Below are 17,332 nucleotides of genomic sequence, written 5' to 3'. Positions count from 1 at the left end.
AAGAAAACACCTAAGTTACAGCTCAGCTAGATGTGCACACTATATGGGCTGGCATATAATACATTGGTTCGGAACATGAAATGAGGCTACGAGTATGCAAATTTACTACCTTTAAATAATAGTTTTGCGCAGCTAAAAGTTACAAAACATCTAACAATATTAATAGAAGCACGCTGTTATTCCATACATATTTCTGCAGGTTTTATTAGTAAGGCCAGGAGTCAACATTAGTGATTTACAGTCTGTAAGAAGGATGATGTCATTGAAATGTGAAGGTCAGAATCCCCAAAGACAAATTATCTTAACAATAGAGTGAGATCATTCTATATACTTATCTGCTCCAAGGGGCAATAATTAAACAGACTTACATGTAAAGCCCATGCTGAACATTAGAGAAAAGCTACAGAGGCAGTACTTTCTCCAACATAATACAGTAGAGTGCCGCAGGTTTTGCTCTGGGCTTCACTCATGAAAAATCTTACTCTGCACTGGTCCCAGTCCCATTTATTATTGCTAAAACATTACAAAGAAAACGTTATAAGCATATGTAAGCTTGAATAGAAGATCTGGTTCCATTTCAAATAGAAGCACCGACACCTACATGGAACTAAATAATGGGGCTCATCAAAAAAAGGAGAGTTTGCCTTAGAACATCCAAGTAAGGTTTAATATACAGCTTTTCCCTGCACTGTAATTCCACAGGCTGGTTAAGATCCAAATCTGCATAAAGAATAAAATCCCCCATAGATTCTCAAGCAGAATAAATCAGTTTTCCTTCTTTGATATAGAAGAGCTACAACACTAGCTAAGTAATGTTAGCTACCAAGACAACCAAATTACACAAGTTTATAATATCTGAGAAAATATCCACATTTTTGACACTCGTTGAGTAATTTCTACAGAATCCTACCGGTTGTATTTCCATTACCTCCTGCAACATTTTCCTATGGATATGGAGGGTGGATATGTGCTGTGGTAAAAAGAGAAGCTGTCTCTACAGAACAGGCAGTGATGCTAATCATCTGCAATAGGAATGAGCAATACATCAAAAATTAAGAGTTTTTAAAAATGATAAATTGATTTGTAACACAAGGTCTCCTCTTACTTAGAAGGGATAAGCATTGAATTGTTAGCTTGCCTCTTTCATCTCAAATAAATATAAATTGCCAAAGTTCAGTGCTTCTGAAGTGAAAAAGAAGTCCTACATAGTATGTTTAATGAAGAATTGCAATTGTGCTCCCGCATGAGCTAACTAGCTTCCTGGATGTGGGTGTTTCATTTAAACTTCTAAGAACATCAAAACACATTTACATTAATATAGATTGTTGCTTCCGCTGGGTGATTTAAATGCATCGTACAGCTGTGGAGAAGGATTTTCTCAGTAATCAAAACATCCTTCTTAAGAAAAGGAATTACTAACTTACTACTTTCTTTTTATACATAGCGATAAAATTAGACCCACCTCCGAACACCCATATTCTCTTCGCAGCAACCCTCATCCTCCTTCCATTTGCACTGTACCAGAACTCCAGTACCTTTGCCTGACACACATTTCTGGCACATTCCGAGTTTACAGTGAACGCTCCTCCAGGTGGTAGACATGCTTCACAGATATTCCCACCTGATGCTATCGCAATATCCCAGCACCGCCTACCAAGTTACTAAAATCAGGTCTTTCCATTACTGATCAGTATTGGTGTGCTGGAAGACCCATCATGGGGAAAGAGACCGCTCTATGAAATATGTTGCCTCTGGGTATTCCTTCTAGAAGGCTAGGATAATTTTTTTTTTTTTTTTTTTTAAAAACACACAACACACAACAAGCAAACAAAACCTAAGGCTGTTTCTTTAGCAGGAAGTGCTGGGAGTGGAAACTCAGTTTCAGCCTTCTTTCATGAGGCAGTTAAATGTTTGCTTACTTCGCAGATCACCAGTGTGGGTGAAGGTGAATGATGCAGCCTTATCAGTTGATCTCAGGAATGTGGTCCATTAAAGAACTATCCGGCCCTGAGGGACCCAAGAGTGTGTATGTATGGAAGGCTGTATGAATTAATGCTGCACAAACCGGTAATGACTTCTGATTAGGTATTAAAATACATCCCTGAGCAATCAGCACAGAAAAAACACACCCCAGATTTTGCCACCAGTTCCTCCTCTGCTAAAAATCCACAAATCATTCATTTTACTTCCCACAAGTATGCGTTTAGGTTTTTAAAAAACATTTTACAGCAAATGATATAGCATTCGAAATGACATTTGCCAGAGCTGAAGGAAAAGAGAAAACGCATTTTTTGATAACTCGATGAGTTCCTGGGATGTTTTCCCCTATTTTTATATCCAAAATAAAAGCAGCATGCTCTTTGGAAGCATCGTTGTAAATCAGTGATGAATATCATCACCAAGAGGTTTGATACAGCAGCGTCAGGAAAGGAAATACAGCATAATAGGGGAAGTCCCCATCTTTGCCTTGAAACACTGAAAATACACCTATGATTCAAACGATTTGTTTAAATCCACAGAGTAAAAGGGCTGCAAAATAAACAAACTCCCCTGACTTGCTGTAATTCAAAAAAAAGCTTTTTAGAGGTTAACAACAGAAAACCAACATAGCTCAGTGGCATGGAAAATATCCTTTGATTGGGAAATTAACAGAAGTTGCAGTATTTCAATCTCTTAAGTAGCAGGAAATCATCATTTCTGCAAATCTCTGTAACAGCTCCATCAACTTTTCCAAAATAATATTTATTGTAGCAAAACCACCTTTGAACCTACCAAATTCTACTTTTCTCTTCCATAATGTTACCTCTGGTTGCACAACTTTCAAAAGTGAAGTTTGCCTACTTATCCAGTAATCATCTTTCTTTCTTCTGGCCCTCATGACTGCTTCATCTACAACAGCATTTATTGTCAACAAAAGCTGAGTGAAAAGCTTACACTGTGTCTTTTTTCCCTTTTGTTACCTATTCAGGATGATTAAAGGTGATCGGAAATAATTTCAAATCGATTTTTACATCTGAAATATCAAACACATCAGCTTCTTTTTTCTCTCCCTTTTGTTGAAGTGTTGGATAATAACGTCCTGCAAGACTTAATCTTTTTCTCTCTCACTGAGCAAAGGAGAAAGGCCAGTTCATGAGGACTAGTGAAAGAAGGAAACCTCTAGTTCAGTTTGCAGCCTCATTTGTGATCACTTGCCCTGTCCCCCAAAGATTTAGCCTCAGCACTTCAATTCACGTAAGTTATGACCTGAGACTCTCCAGTAAAAGCACAGTACAAACAGACTTATTAGCTCTCAGCCAAGCTAGGGGCTAAAGGAGGGTTGTATTTTGAGAAAATCTTTATAAAATGAAATCCAAGGTCTAAAAGTTAAAATAGAATTAACTACTCTTTAAACATTTACCCTGATAAAAAGCAGGGGTAGGTAACTCCGCATACACCGAGCAAGGAGGGAAGAATCTAGATTAGCATTTCCCCCCACAGCAGCTCAGTATTTTAGCAGATTCACTGTCAGCCTCCAGCCCTTCTGCTTTGTCTCATGTAGACTCACATCAAAAATTAAATCTAGAGAAAAAGGCATCTGTTCAGGGACTATTAGAAGCTCTTTGTTTTATAAAGTGACCAATGTTTCCAAAGGATTCAACATCTTTTCTTTTTAAATATGGATTTTGCAAGAAGCTTATCTGCAATGATAAAAAAACAAAACACCACTTTAAAAAAGTATTACAAAAGTCACTTTTACAGTTACAGTAAAAGACCACAACACAGACATTAAGAGTCTGTCCTTCAAAACCACGAGTCTTTCATTTACTCAGTGGTTTGGGATTTTTTGTTTGTTGCTTTTAAAGTAAAATACTATATTTGGGGGTTCTTGTATGCATTTGGGTTTTTCTGCCATCATGATGAAGCTGCAAACATTTTCATGTTTTTCTCTAATTCGATGCCAACATCAAACTGCAAGCTTTTTTTTTTTAATGAAAACAGAGATTCTGAGGAAATACAAGACCTGAGGTTTTTCAGAAAAACAAAATATCACAAGATTTGTCATAAAAACATGGAGCTGGCAACAGTAACAGTCGCCTTATGCACAGTAGCTTGCTATTTATAGGAGTGCTCACAAGTCTGCCGACATATTTCTGCTCTCCAGTAATAAATCTATGGAAAAAAAAAAGGCTCAGCTACCGTTATCACCGATACCTGTCACTCTGTAAGTCAAGAACAAAATGGAAGTGGCACAAAACCCCAGATCCTCATCTGGCAGAAATCAAACAGGACTCAACTGGTCACGTAAACCACAACAAATCATACAAAATGAGATTCTGGTCCTAAATCTAAATTTATATGTCCTAAAAACCGAAGGCTAGGCTGTACTACATACCGCACTTCCATGTAATCAGCTGCAAAAGCAGCGCATATCCTCCAGGGATGCAACACGAGGGAGTTAATTTGCCACATGGATGCAAATGCCATGCCAGTCACATGGCTGCACTGAAGGCTGTGTGATGAAGTATGTATGATTTTCATGCTGTTCAGTGATTCTTTCAACTATTCAGTGACTTCCTTCACTGAACAGCTCCTGTGCTTCTTCCAACCAGAGGTTAAAGCTAATCTCCAGCTTCAGCTCTCTGGCCTCTGTTTTCCTTTGGCTGCCTGCTCACGGGAGATACATTCCCCGGGTTAACACGGCCAGCAGCATGGGCTGGGGAACTTGTCTCTTTTGATTGTTTGTCTAAGTCTGAATCACACATAATATGACAATGACATTGCTCAAGTCCAAACTACTGATATCAATACAGAATCTGTTTACACAACAAAAGCAAGGGAACCTTAAGGTTACTTTACCTCTCAGACACATTTAGAAGATGCAGCTGTTGGCAGTACGTTACCTGCAAGCTCTAGAGCAAAAGCAGAGCTCAGCTTGTCAGCCACCAGCTCTTGTCTACACACTTAGGTGTCAATCACTGTTTTAGCACCTTCTCTTTGGCTTGGAAGAAATGATGTCGATGAGCTCAAGCACAAGTGACAGCCATCAGGAAGTAGGACAGTTACTGTACTTCCCTTTCCTATAGCCCAAGCTCTTCCACTCCAGGTTGGCAGAGGCTTCCTCATGTGCTCTAAGGTGCTCAACTGAGAGAGAACCACAAGAGCAAAAAATAATTAAGGAGTTTCCCTTATAGCATTGTCTTACATGAGAGGAGAGCAAGCTCTGTCATTTCATGACCGTGGGCCTCCCACCTTTGTACAGCCTGTGGATCTCTGAACAACATCTCTTCAAAATATGCTTGCATTGCAGTTCTTCAGGCTCCACCTGTCCCAGAAGCAAGATTCAAGAGAAGCCACAATTCACTGCTGCGTCCTGGTGGAAAGGGATTAAAAAGATTATTTAGAGCTGCTTCCTATACAGTCAGTAAACTGCAACCCAGGGAACTGCTGCTGGTGGGAACGCACAGCTCCATTCCACACGCTCCCTGAAACGATGCGCCTGCCACAGTCAAGAGGTTTCTATTGAAATCTGCAGGACAGCACGGGAGACAGAGAAACACGCTACAGAGGCTTGTCTCTTCGTGCTTTCCTTTGCAGAGGAAGGCTGTACAAAAGGCATGCTCTGCCTGGTAATTACATTCTGCCTGTCAAGGCAGCGTACCTTCCATATAGCACACTTGCACACTGCACACAATCTATTACTGAACACTTCCAGAGCCACAAAGCAATTTCATTATGTAATTAAAACAGTTACTATAAAGGCACGCATACAAGCATGATGCTACTTTTTTCCACAGCATTTTTACATTTCTTCTCCAGCCTTTCCCTTTCACACCAGCTGCAGTCTAATTACTCACTGGCCTTGATGCTTACAATGTTGGATGTGATGGGAACAGACTAGATATTGTTTTAACACAGGAAGGTTAATTTTAAATAACCTTCCTAAGCTGTTCATACCGCATGACAGCAATATTACAGGGAGAAGACACGGATTCATAAATAGGATCAGCTTTCAATCCCCAGACCAGTGATAGCAGCACTTGTCATGAACATACACTGTGCCTCGTCTCTAGGGGAAGTGCAGCTTCAGCTGCTGATTACACAGCTCCTTCTGTCAGTCACTCCATGAAGAAATGCCAGTTTTTTCTTCTTAAGAGACATTCTCTTGACCTCCTAAAGGTAAATGCTACCATGACAAGTGATGAAAGACAGAAAACAATTGGCTGCAAGTATACTCCCTAGCATGCTTGCTGCTATATTTCAGCACCAGTTGGCTCTGGATATGTCTGTATCACTGAGCAAATAAATCAGCCTTTGGAATTAGGTTGTTATGAAATTATCCTTTAAAGGAGCACTAGAAAAAGAAATAAAAGGACTTAACAGTCAAACACATATATTAGAGGCAATCAGAAACCACTGCTTAATGGTTGTATCACTCCTGCCATGAAAATTTTTGAGGTATTTTTTGCCATCATAGTCCCTACTCCTACATGCCCGACCTTGACTTTGCATCCATCCCTCTGAACAAAGTAGGAGTAAAATCTCAGAGTACTCAGGCAGTAAGTCTAGCCAAAAGGTTACACTGCCTTCAGACGCAGCAAAGGAGCGGGTCTCCTGAAGCTGCCATGGCCTTTGTGAAGTCCTCTTTAATCATGATTAAATCTGCCTCTTCATCACGATTAACCTTCTTAACAGCCCCACTACAGACAGCATTTAGGCCTCCATTGCATGGTGGTCACTCCAAACTATTTTCTTGAATCCTACAATTACAAGACAGCTGAATGTTCCCTTTTTCAAATGCTGTAAAATTATCCCTACAGCAAAGAACTGCTTTTGTAGGGCACACTAAGTTAGATGGCGAAGGATCATTTTGTACTAACCCCCTCTATAAGCTTGTTGCTTACTCTACAGCTGCCTTTTTACATTAAGATTGTGGGGGTTTTCTTCTTTTTTTAATCAAGTTATAATCCAAAATTATTCTTTTCTGGAGAATATGGCAGAGGGGACAATCATACACATAGCTGTCATGAAGTCATCACTAAAGTCCAAACATTTCTTAAGACTTGTCTCTAAGCCTGAGCCCTTTGCTACAGGAAAACAAATGACAACACATTCCAAGGTAGCAGTTTACACTGGCATAAATCATGCAGAAAGCAATGAACCAAGAGTGATTTATTCATTACCTGACAATTTATTACAGTGTAAAGGAACCATACAAAAAATTCTGGAAAGAGATCTCCACAGATGGGAAAAAGGCAGCACTGAATTGGTGATGATGATTTGTAATTTGTAATTCCATTTGTAATTCCACTTAAGAAAATGCATATTTTAGCTGTGCTTTGTGTCCACTCCACAAAAAAGTAGCGTAACATTACGGAAATCCCCTCCCTCTCGGGGGACTGCAAAGTGTCTGCAAGCATGGAGAGAATGCAGGGTTTAAAAAGGCTACAGATTCTTTTAACAAAAGTTTTGGTTCTGCTACCTGTGCAGATTATTATTTATTGTTAGCCTTTTACACCAACAGCTGTTCTGGGGGCGGGGGGGGGGGGAATACATCTAGATATCTCACTGGAGAATACTGAGACAAGCCACTTCTGTTAGGGTGAACAAGCCTTTTAATATGGCCGTCAAAAATGCTAACAGGAACACTACTGAATTTTGCTCCTCTCTTTTTTCTTTTTTTTTTTTTTTTCTTCATTTAAATTCCAGGATCAGCAAATCTTTACAAAGAGAAGCAGCTTCAGTAAAAAGTAGTACATAAATTGATAATAAAAATGTTCCTCTAAAGAATCAGTAGGGGGTTATGGAGTTGGATCCTTGGTAAAATAGGAAATGAAAGAGGAGGGATGAGTAGAGGGGGAGGAAGGATAAATTAACAATAAATAAATAAATAAAGCTGCTGTAGGAAAACAGCATCTGTTGAAACAGAAGTCTCTGCCAAAGAGCCCAAACCACACTACTTCATGGTATCTATTTTTTCCTCGTGTTAGTCATGGTTTGCAGGAGTTTTATAATCATGGAATGATATAGCTGTAAAAGACCAATGCCCCCCAAACTTTTCAGTTCAGTTTATTAACAGAAACTATAAAAATCAGTAATAACTTTTATCTTATCTACTTTCAGTAGATCCAAACTAGCACAAAACAAATCAAAAAGCACACACTGACAATAGAGGATATGACTAAGCCACATCAAGTAGATAAGACACCAAAATTCAGAAATACCGCTAAATCAAAACTGTATTTACACGTAAATGTTTTAGCTTGCACGTAAACTATTTGTCTAAGCACCAGTAAAATCAGCCAGGCCTCTCACGTTAACATTGTCACTATTCTCCTTGCAAGGGCTGTATCGAAGAAGCAAATCAGAGACACTGCAAATTTGAGGAGTGCAAACCGGTAAAGAACAGCACAATAAAAAAGGTATGCACTTTTTATCACTTTACAGACATATCTATGCATGGTTTAAAGAGATTCTGCTTCACATTCTGCCAGCCTTTCCCCAACTTCATTGGATCCCACTCAGTAGAAATTCCCAAGACGCTTGAGTTATGACTGTGGAAATGGCATCAGCCTTTTGGATTTCCCCCCTCCAAACACATTGTGCCTCACAACACTACTGACATGGATCCTGTGTCTTTCACCACGCAGTCTCAGCTGAGATGTTGTAGGTGAATCTGAAGAACTCAACTGTAAGCTTGAAGTTCAAAGAAAACCAAACCAACTTTGGTGTATCCATGCTTTTCACAATACTTCTTAGCTTAGAACATTTGTTTTCAGGTCACTTCTGTCAATGGTAACATATTATAGACAAATTTAATGAAAAAGCTTTCAGATCCATAGAAAAGCTTAGCTATAGTCAAAATAAGAACATTATTAACAATGTAAACCCCCTCAAATTACAGTGTTAAGAGAACGTTTACTAACTGGAAATTTTATGTAAATATTTCATTTTAAAAAAAATCATGCTTTAGATTTAGTTTCATTTCTATGGATTTTATATATCAGAAGTAATATCAGTTGATGGAAACTTCTTATAAGCATCCTGTTAAGTGGGGATCTAGTAGTATGCAGTAAGAAGAACGAGTACATTTAACACCCTTCAAGGAAGGATTTCAAAACATTTCATGAATACCAAAGGACTGTGTGTCAACGTTACAACAGGAACTACAAAAAAAAACTTAGCACTCTTTTCTTGACTGTCCTTATCCTGTATGTGATGCAACAAAGAAAACTCTACTCCCTTGCCTAGTTTCAACTCCTGAGTTTTCACAGGCAGTCTGGTATGAACAAGAATCAAAATGAATCAGAAGCTATGTGAGAATTCAAACCAAGCATTAAAAAAAAACTGGTGCTGACAAAATGATCCAGCTCATTCACATCCTTTCCTGCACATGCTCTTCTACTGCTATTTCTGCTTCCAAAGGAAGCCAGGAAGAAGCACAGAAAAGTCTACACAGCATTGTACACCAAACTAAAGTTATAAAGGAGAAACCCTAACAGAAGCAGAAAAATAGTTATAGATACCCTGCCCAAAGAATTTAGGCTGCTATGATCAGGGCCAGGAAAAAAAAGTCACCTGAACTCCCAGTTCAAGTTCTATTGCCAAGGCACTCTGGGGAAGGTTTTAAGTAGACCTGCAGGCTTCTATTCTTCAAGTTGTCTCATCTGTCTGGCACTAGGTTTATAAATGAAAAAAAGATTCAGACAGATGTATTTGAGGAAGACCTCTCTAATCAACAGTGCTGGTTTACTCTCAGAATTGCCCAGTACAGTGTAGTTGGCTCCTGTGTAAAGTAAGAGAAGGAAACTGATGTCCAGTTTCTCATCGATATTTGAGACATTTATTTGCCTCACCCAATCTGTGGAAACAAAGAACAAGCAAACACTTCGCAAAAGCCAAAGTTCTTTCACTCTTGTGGGTCCCAGCTAGTTGCACAAACTACAAGGTAACTCCCTGTAATGTAATTTTTCTCAGGCATGGCAACATGCCAGGCCTGGCTGTACCAAACTTGTTAGTTTAAGGTTCCCTTTTAATCTGGCAGTCTGAAAGATCAACTAAAAATTCCTCAAGTAGCATTAAAGAATCTTCCTGCCCACAACTTTTCAAGAGAGGAATCTCGTTGCTTATTTGTCACCCACTGTAAAGTCTGACTTGACTTACCTCTCCCCTCTTACACTATGGGAAGAGTACACAAGAAGACTGCAAGTACTTGAACTGTGCTGCTCACAACCTTCCTGTAGACTTTTTATGGCTTGATATATTTATAACTCACACCACACACACAAAAGCAGGAGTCTACCATGCACTGTGAGAAATGTGAAGGACATTTCTAATTGTGACTGCCTAACCAACCTCAAATTGCTAAAGACAGTTTCAACTCAAAACAATGGCCATTTGGAGTCCAAGAATCCTTCCAGGACCCCTCTGCTATCGGAGTAAGTATTCAATCTACTAAAGCATTCCAAAATCACTTACAGGCAAAGCTGCTCTTGCATGCTCTGAGTTTATCAGAAGTACAGTGTGCAGTTCAAATGTCGCATGCTTCTCTCCTGTTAGCACAGCAGCCGACTTGATGAAGGAGTGACACGCTCTATTTCTCTCAGATTAAGTGTCCAAACATTAGTGTCTCAAACAAGAAGAGTTAATTCCTAAGGTTAGCAGGGAGTCAAGAGACTATTCAGACCTAATTTGGGAACCATGTGGTTTGGTACCGAAACATTGTGCTTCTCTAGTGTTTCTGTCCCCTCATCAATTGTAATGCTGAGGCTGCAGCTGAAGTTCTAAACTAACGTGGGAAGAGGGATAAGGAAAGAAAACACAGTACAGACTCCAGTTATAATTTGATATCTTTTTAGGACTCCTGCTTTAAAACGTATGTGAAGTTTGTTGAAAGAAAGAAAGAAAGAAAGATGTGGAGAAAAAAAAAAAGGTGACTCACCTAAGATGACTAGTGCTTGAGAAAACAAAGGATTTTTAAAGCAAGAAGATAAAAGAACTGTGGCTGGAGACAAGAGAAAGGGACTTGCTAGCCCCTGCTTGGTCTTTATTCTTCTCTGGGGAAATCTAACGCCATTTTTGTTTTTTCTTTCTACAAAGTGGAATTATTTGCATTATCATATGGCTTGCCAGGGAACAGTTACCATTCTCTAATAAATATTACCACATAGAAGCTGACTGTTGTTTTTATACATAATCAGTTATAAGGAGCCGTGACTCTACTAAAGCCAGTAGAGCCAAATCACATCAATTGAGTGCGCAGTTCTTGGAGAGTTAAAAGTATACTGAACCTTAACACATCTAAAATTTTTCAAAAGCAGTGTATGCTTATTTTAAATATGTATTATATTTAGCAATAAAGCTGTTAATGGAAAATTAAAGTATATAATGGCTAATTCTCAATTAAATCTTTCCACGGCTTGCTTCATCAGCAAGTTATTTATCCCGCTTTGCAGAGATTTTCCCAAAATTATGTCATATTGTTATGTATGTGTAACAAAGCTGGAGAAAAGCAGCGACATCAAGTTACTTTTGAACAATCCAGAGAAAAACGGTTACCAATTCATGGCACGTAAGCAATTAGATTCTCTTCCCAATAGTAGCTGTTACTAAAGAAAACAGATTTCAAACATCGCTGCTAGCACTTCTTGCAGGTTGGTTTGATTTTCTTCTGCTAATTAGCAGGTTTTGCTCTTTAGAAATAATAGTGTTGCAACATCCTGATTTATCATCTTTATGCTGTTTGAGATGCAATCCAAAAATACACCATAATAAAACATGAAAGCTATTGTTAAATTTTTAAAATCTATGTTAATGCACTTTCTGCTTACTCTAGTAGATCATGGTTAACAACTATGTAGTCTAACAACGACCAAACTGTCCATCTCTACATCACCTATTCAAGCACCTTTGTAACTGCAGGCCAGACATCCTCAACTATCTCCGATTCAGCTAGTAGGGCAGTTGTATTAACCAAGATCTCATGACAAACATTTATGTCTGGATTGTTCTTTGCAGGCTGCATGAAGTTACCATGCCTTCCATGACTATACCAGCTGGCAGTGCCCAACCTGCCTAACGATGTTTGTTCAAGCTCTAATAGGGCTGCTCTGCAGACACCCCTTGCAAAACAACAGCAATTTATGGAACAACCTTCTAAGAAAGGCAAATATTTCATTTGCCTGAATAATTCATAAATACAATCTTAAAAGGAAACATTTCCATAATGAAAGCAAACAAGCTAGAAAAGAAAAGGCTGCTATTTAAAATAAAAGTTAGGCATTCAAAACCATTCTGCTTGTGAAACAAGAAACAGTTTTCTTTCCCGTAAGAAGCAAAAAGGATATGAGCAAATTCTGCCTGCTGCATTAATTGACACACAGATAATATTTATTTAGAAAGACCAAGTAGGTGCTAAAGGAGTACAAGGCAATCACAAATTAAAAAAATATTATATTCTGGAAAGAAAAGAACAACATATTTGCATGGTTATCTGGAAACAGAACTCTTTGCAATTAGCAAAGACAAGAGGTAGCAGAAAGTCAGTTGGCACAAGATTTGAGGACTTATTTCCCTTTCATTTAACTAATTATCAGAAACTCTTCAAGGACACCCATCTATTCAGCCTTTACCTTCTAGAATTCTTGTCCTTTCCTTTTACAAATCTAAGCGGCAAATGACAAGATAATTCATGCATCATGCTTCTTGTCTATCCAAGGTTTCCCTTTTTCTTAACTAAAACCTAAGCCCTGTGAGGGCTTTTTTTCTGGATAGTCTTGGTCCGAATCATTTTGGAGCCTTCTGCATCCTAGATACCTGCAAACAGCGAGACTTTTTGTATATTTTTGCAAATTCACTGAATTCAAGACAATAGGTTGAATGGGTAGAAGTTTCTCTACAGGAGTCTGTAAACACACAGGATTCGCAAAGGTAGTGTGTGCCTAGTTCAGAGCCTCCTGAGCTCCCAGCTTAGGATAACCATATGAACTTTTTAGTAAGATGTGTTTTAAGGAGGGAAAAAAGACAAATGGTGCTTGGTTTGCAGTGCTTAGTCTTCCACATGTGCTATCTTTGCCTTTTGATTTAAAGAAGAGACATTGTTGCTTTAGATGACTGCTTGCATGAGGAATAAAGTAAAACAAATAGTTTAGAAACTCTTAACAGGCTTACATCTATTCGCACAGAGGCAACTATGGAAAGTACTGCTGAGTTAACAAATACATCACAGAAATTAAAATAAATTTTAAAAACAGAGTCAAACACATTAAGGAGCTAAATTAAGTGCATAGTTTATTTGCAACAAACTAGCTAACCAGCTCTAAATCTGATAAATCAGAAACAAATTAAATTGGGAGTTCCTAATCCTGTGACAAAGTTCAACAGGGCAGTAAGTTTTAAAAATTGAGACCAATTGCAACAAATATGCCTATATTTTATTTAAATAAACAAACTATTTTCTCTGGGTAAGTTGGAAAGGCTTAAGTTTATTAAAACGTAAGCCACAGACATTACAGTGTGTAAGAAAAGTGGTGTCAAAGAACAAAGTCCCCATGAAATTTTGAATCTGCTGCATAGAAAATAATCCACCCGCACTTAGCTGAGTCAGGAGAGAAAGGAAGCAGACACATCTACTTATTTCTACTGAGAGTTCTTTGCTTTTCAGCATGCTCCACAATTTTTTCTTCTACATAAAGTCCCTTTCGCTTCCTTACTGCATTCATGTACTTGCGGGCCTGGTTCTCTGAGTCTGCCTTTTCCCCAAAGTGCAAATATTCCTCCTCAGTGGTTGGTACCCAGAATGGGTCACTTGAAATGATCTATAGAAAGAAAAAAAAAAAAAAAAAAAAAAAGAAAAAAAAAGGTAAAACAGTACAACGGTTTATTAGCACATTTCAGGTAATCAATCTCTGATACAGAGAAGTATGAAAGTAGAGCAGACAAGAGTTTTCTGGAAAGCCTGCAATTAGCTTTTTAAGCAGAAAACAAGAATTACGGTACACTATGTGGCACTTGCCATCAAAAGACCACAACAGCTTTTCAAATCCAGTTGCGTTGATCTGCATGAATTATTTTTTTTTTTAAAGCAAATTTAATTGCCAGTCAGCAAACAATGCCAAATAACATTCAGAAAATTCTCGGTTTTCAAAAAGGAATTCCTTATTTGAGTATTATCTCAGTATGAATTTATTAGAGTTTATAAGAACTGAAGGTTTCTGCTCATTTCTGTGCGCCATGTTCTTCAATCCCTATGCATGGACAGATGCTTTAAAAATTATTGCTTCTGGTGGTAACATATTAAGTAGAGCTGCTCTTGCAGCTTAACATCTCAGGGGCTGTCCTCAAGAAGAGAGATGATCAGAGAATAACTGGACACGTCTTTATCCCCAGTTCATCCTATATACCCCACACTTCTCAGACTACCACAGCAAGTATTTCAAAGGTGTAATGATCTTATAAATTCTTTAAAACCTTTCCTGATTTCATCTTGCACAGGAAAGCTACAACATTTTTAATACCCCAAGACAGTCTGAAGAGATATTTACTCTCTACCTTTGGACTACATAGATTTCACACAAATTCTAGGCTTAATGCTTACCTAGCTAGCCCAAGATAACAATTTATTCCTGTTAGTGACTCTCATTACTTTAAGAAGTTTTAGTTGTTCAAGTAAATGTTTTAAGACCTAAAGAAAAAGGAGGACACCCCCCACCCCCCAGTTCTAAGCTCCTAAGAATCCACCTAATTTCTATTCATATATTAAACCCTTGCAGGCACTAGAAATTACTCCTAAGTCATTAAGAGTGATCATCAAGTCTTAAGGTCTTGTAATTTGTATGTGTAATCAAATCTGGGAAGTGCTCCCTAGTGAACTGATGTCTGGGTGACCAACCAAAATTGGACAGGGTTATAGTTCTGAGATTCAACTTCCTTTCCCATTAGTGGACAATTGACCATAAAACAGAGTAAAAAATACTGTAGTTAATGAGCATTAAGGAACTTATTTAAACATAGGAAGATCACCTTCCAAGAATGCTAACCATGAGCATTGGGAAGGGATAAAATTGACCAGATTACGTTACTCGGGTTCTGTGGCAAATTTCAAAAATACTTATTTCACTTAAATGACTGTAGATTTCCTCCAAAAGATGTAGTGACAGGTATTGTATCTTTACTAAAAAAGCCCTAAAGATAATACCTTATCCATTTCCTAAACAAAATCCTCATGGAAAAAGGAGTGCAAACAATGGTTAGTTACTGTAAGAATTAGGATAGTTATGACAATAGTTGAGGACATCACTATAATCATCTCCAAAATATGTAACATTAGCACTAACACTAGCAAATGACAAGGAGGGAACAAATTTCCCTAAACTACCAATTTTAGCTTAGCATTGTAAACCTTTTCTAGTGTTATAAACATCTTCTCACAAATTCTTGTAATTATCACACGGTACTTCAAATTAAGAAAGATTTCTTAAAGCTTATTTAAGTTACACAAACTAGCAAGAACTAGAATGATGGCTTAAGATGGACAATTTTCCCTAGAAATATCAACTGTAAAGTCCGAATTTAATACGTCATCTTAAATAACACCTAACACAATCCAACAAATTATACTTTTGGGGGAGTTAAGAAAATGACTGTGGCAGAAGATGGCTATTTTGTGTTAGGTAATATTGTAGGTTCAGCCCTGCAAAATAGTATGTAAGCCCCATAACCAACAAAAATAATTCTACTTCCAGTTAATTTACCAGAACTATGTATAGTTAGGTGGAATGTTACTTATGCTGGAAGTGACATCCAATCTCAATTATTTAGGTGGGAAATGACTACGCATAGGGTTGTCTGGCTGAAAACCAAAAGTAAGCAGAGCTCAGAAATAAACAGTATGAAACTTAGCTTTCCAAATGTTTCTACATTTATTTTTAACATAAAAGGACTGTCTAACCATAAAAGAATCTGCCCGAGTCATACTCATTCTGTCTTGTATAGGGCCCTATAACTAATGCCTAGAAACTTAAAGGTGATTCCTTGACAGCTTACCTCAATTAATAAAAACAAGAATGGAACCCACTCTTGAAAGTTTTACCATTATTTTATGCACCAGAAATAAAGAAAAGGAGCAGTGAAGACTACTGGGTTTTTCCAACTTTTGGGCAGAAACTGCATGTTGACTTGAAGTTGTACTGATGTTCATATTGAACATCTTAATGATGGAAAAACAACAGGGATTTCCCCATTCATGATCTACCCAAAAAGCTGAACAAACAACAATTTCAAAGTCCAAGAACACATGAATAAGAGAAGGTGATCCATGCTCAGTGGATTTGCTCCGGACTGTACTGCCGAGGGAGATTATACAGCTACAAACTACGATAACTTAAAAGGCTGCTACTACCCCCTTTGATGAAGTTGGACTTTTTTCACATTAGCAAGAAATCTAACACCCAGAAGTTAGGCTCAGAGAGAGTCAGCGAAACAGTGATTCTTGAAGAATGACTACAACACAGGAGTCCAAAAGTATACAAAATTGAGCTTACAGATCTCATCTACCTGGAAATATTTAGATATTTAGTGATGGATGCTTAAGAAAATCCCCAGGCTTGACAGACCGGCTCTTTCAATGATTTATGAAAGACTTGTTCTACTGATGTTAACAGAAGTTTTGCACTGGATACTTCTTCCACCGATAATAATCCATTATGCTTTAACAGGTATCTAGCGCTCAGGAAAGCCAACATAACAGGAGGCTCAGTTGTATGTACTATTTAGTACTTGGTAGCCAGCAAGGGTAAACCTGCAAACTTAGTGCAGCACGGGGCTACAGAATCCTGAGCAAACCTTGCACTGCTACATGATGCAGAGCAGCACTGTAAAGAGACATAAATAAGTCTCAAAAGCCACCTCAGGAGCTAGCTTTGCTTCTCAAACTGTCCAAATAATTCAGGTACGACATACTGTTTCTAGGGCAAGTTATGGTGGCATCTGAAAAATTTCTGTTACAGGATCATGTCTATCTGAATGGTGTGTCCACACGGCAAAAGACAAGGTTAAATTAGAATACGCTATTTGTGTTACCACACCAAGGTTAAGTAATGAGAAAGAGGAAGCCAGATCTACTGAGTCAGCTGGAACCTGGGGCATGAGTTGTGCCTCTCCTTTAAGAAGTCAGCAAATAGCCATGTTAACATAACCCTAATATCACTACACAGAGGCGTTACTGACAGCAAAACAAAAAAAGTAATTTTCTTCTTTAAAAGTTCTGATTCTGTAAGTGAAGGTGAGAGCATAGTCTATACTGTCCCTCTTCTATTTATGTCATATTAATGAATGACAGCAAATGCATATAGCA

At 38.2% G+C, this 17,332-nt stretch overlaps 1 protein-coding gene across 2 annotated transcripts in view; it reads right to left on the bottom strand.

Annotated features, from left to right (window-relative positions):
• EFL1 (elongation factor like GTPase 1) overlaps nucleotides 1-17,332 on the bottom strand; it is a 122,610-nt gene that overhangs the window by 28,152 nt on the left and 77,126 nt on the right. Inside the window, exon 20 of one of the 2 annotated variants that reach the window (XM_056345274.1) lies at nucleotides 13,444-13,796. The exons of the other annotated variant lie outside the window; for it this stretch is intronic. Coding sequence (XP_056201249.1) covers nucleotides 13,608-13,796 — 189 coding nt within the window. The 3' untranslated portion in view covers nucleotides 13,444-13,607. Of the gene's footprint in view, nucleotides 1-13,443; nucleotides 13,797-17,332 lie in introns of those variants that run through there. 2 annotated transcript variants of the gene reach the window in all.

This window comes from Falco biarmicus, chromosome 7, assembly GCF_023638135.1.
Source record: "Falco biarmicus isolate bFalBia1 chromosome 7, bFalBia1.pri, whole genome shotgun sequence".
NCBI lineage: Eukaryota > Metazoa > Chordata > Aves > Falconiformes > Falconidae > Falco > Falco biarmicus.
The sequence above is the reverse complement of the archived record's forward strand: the minus strand, read 5'-3'. Positions and strand labels throughout refer to the sequence as shown.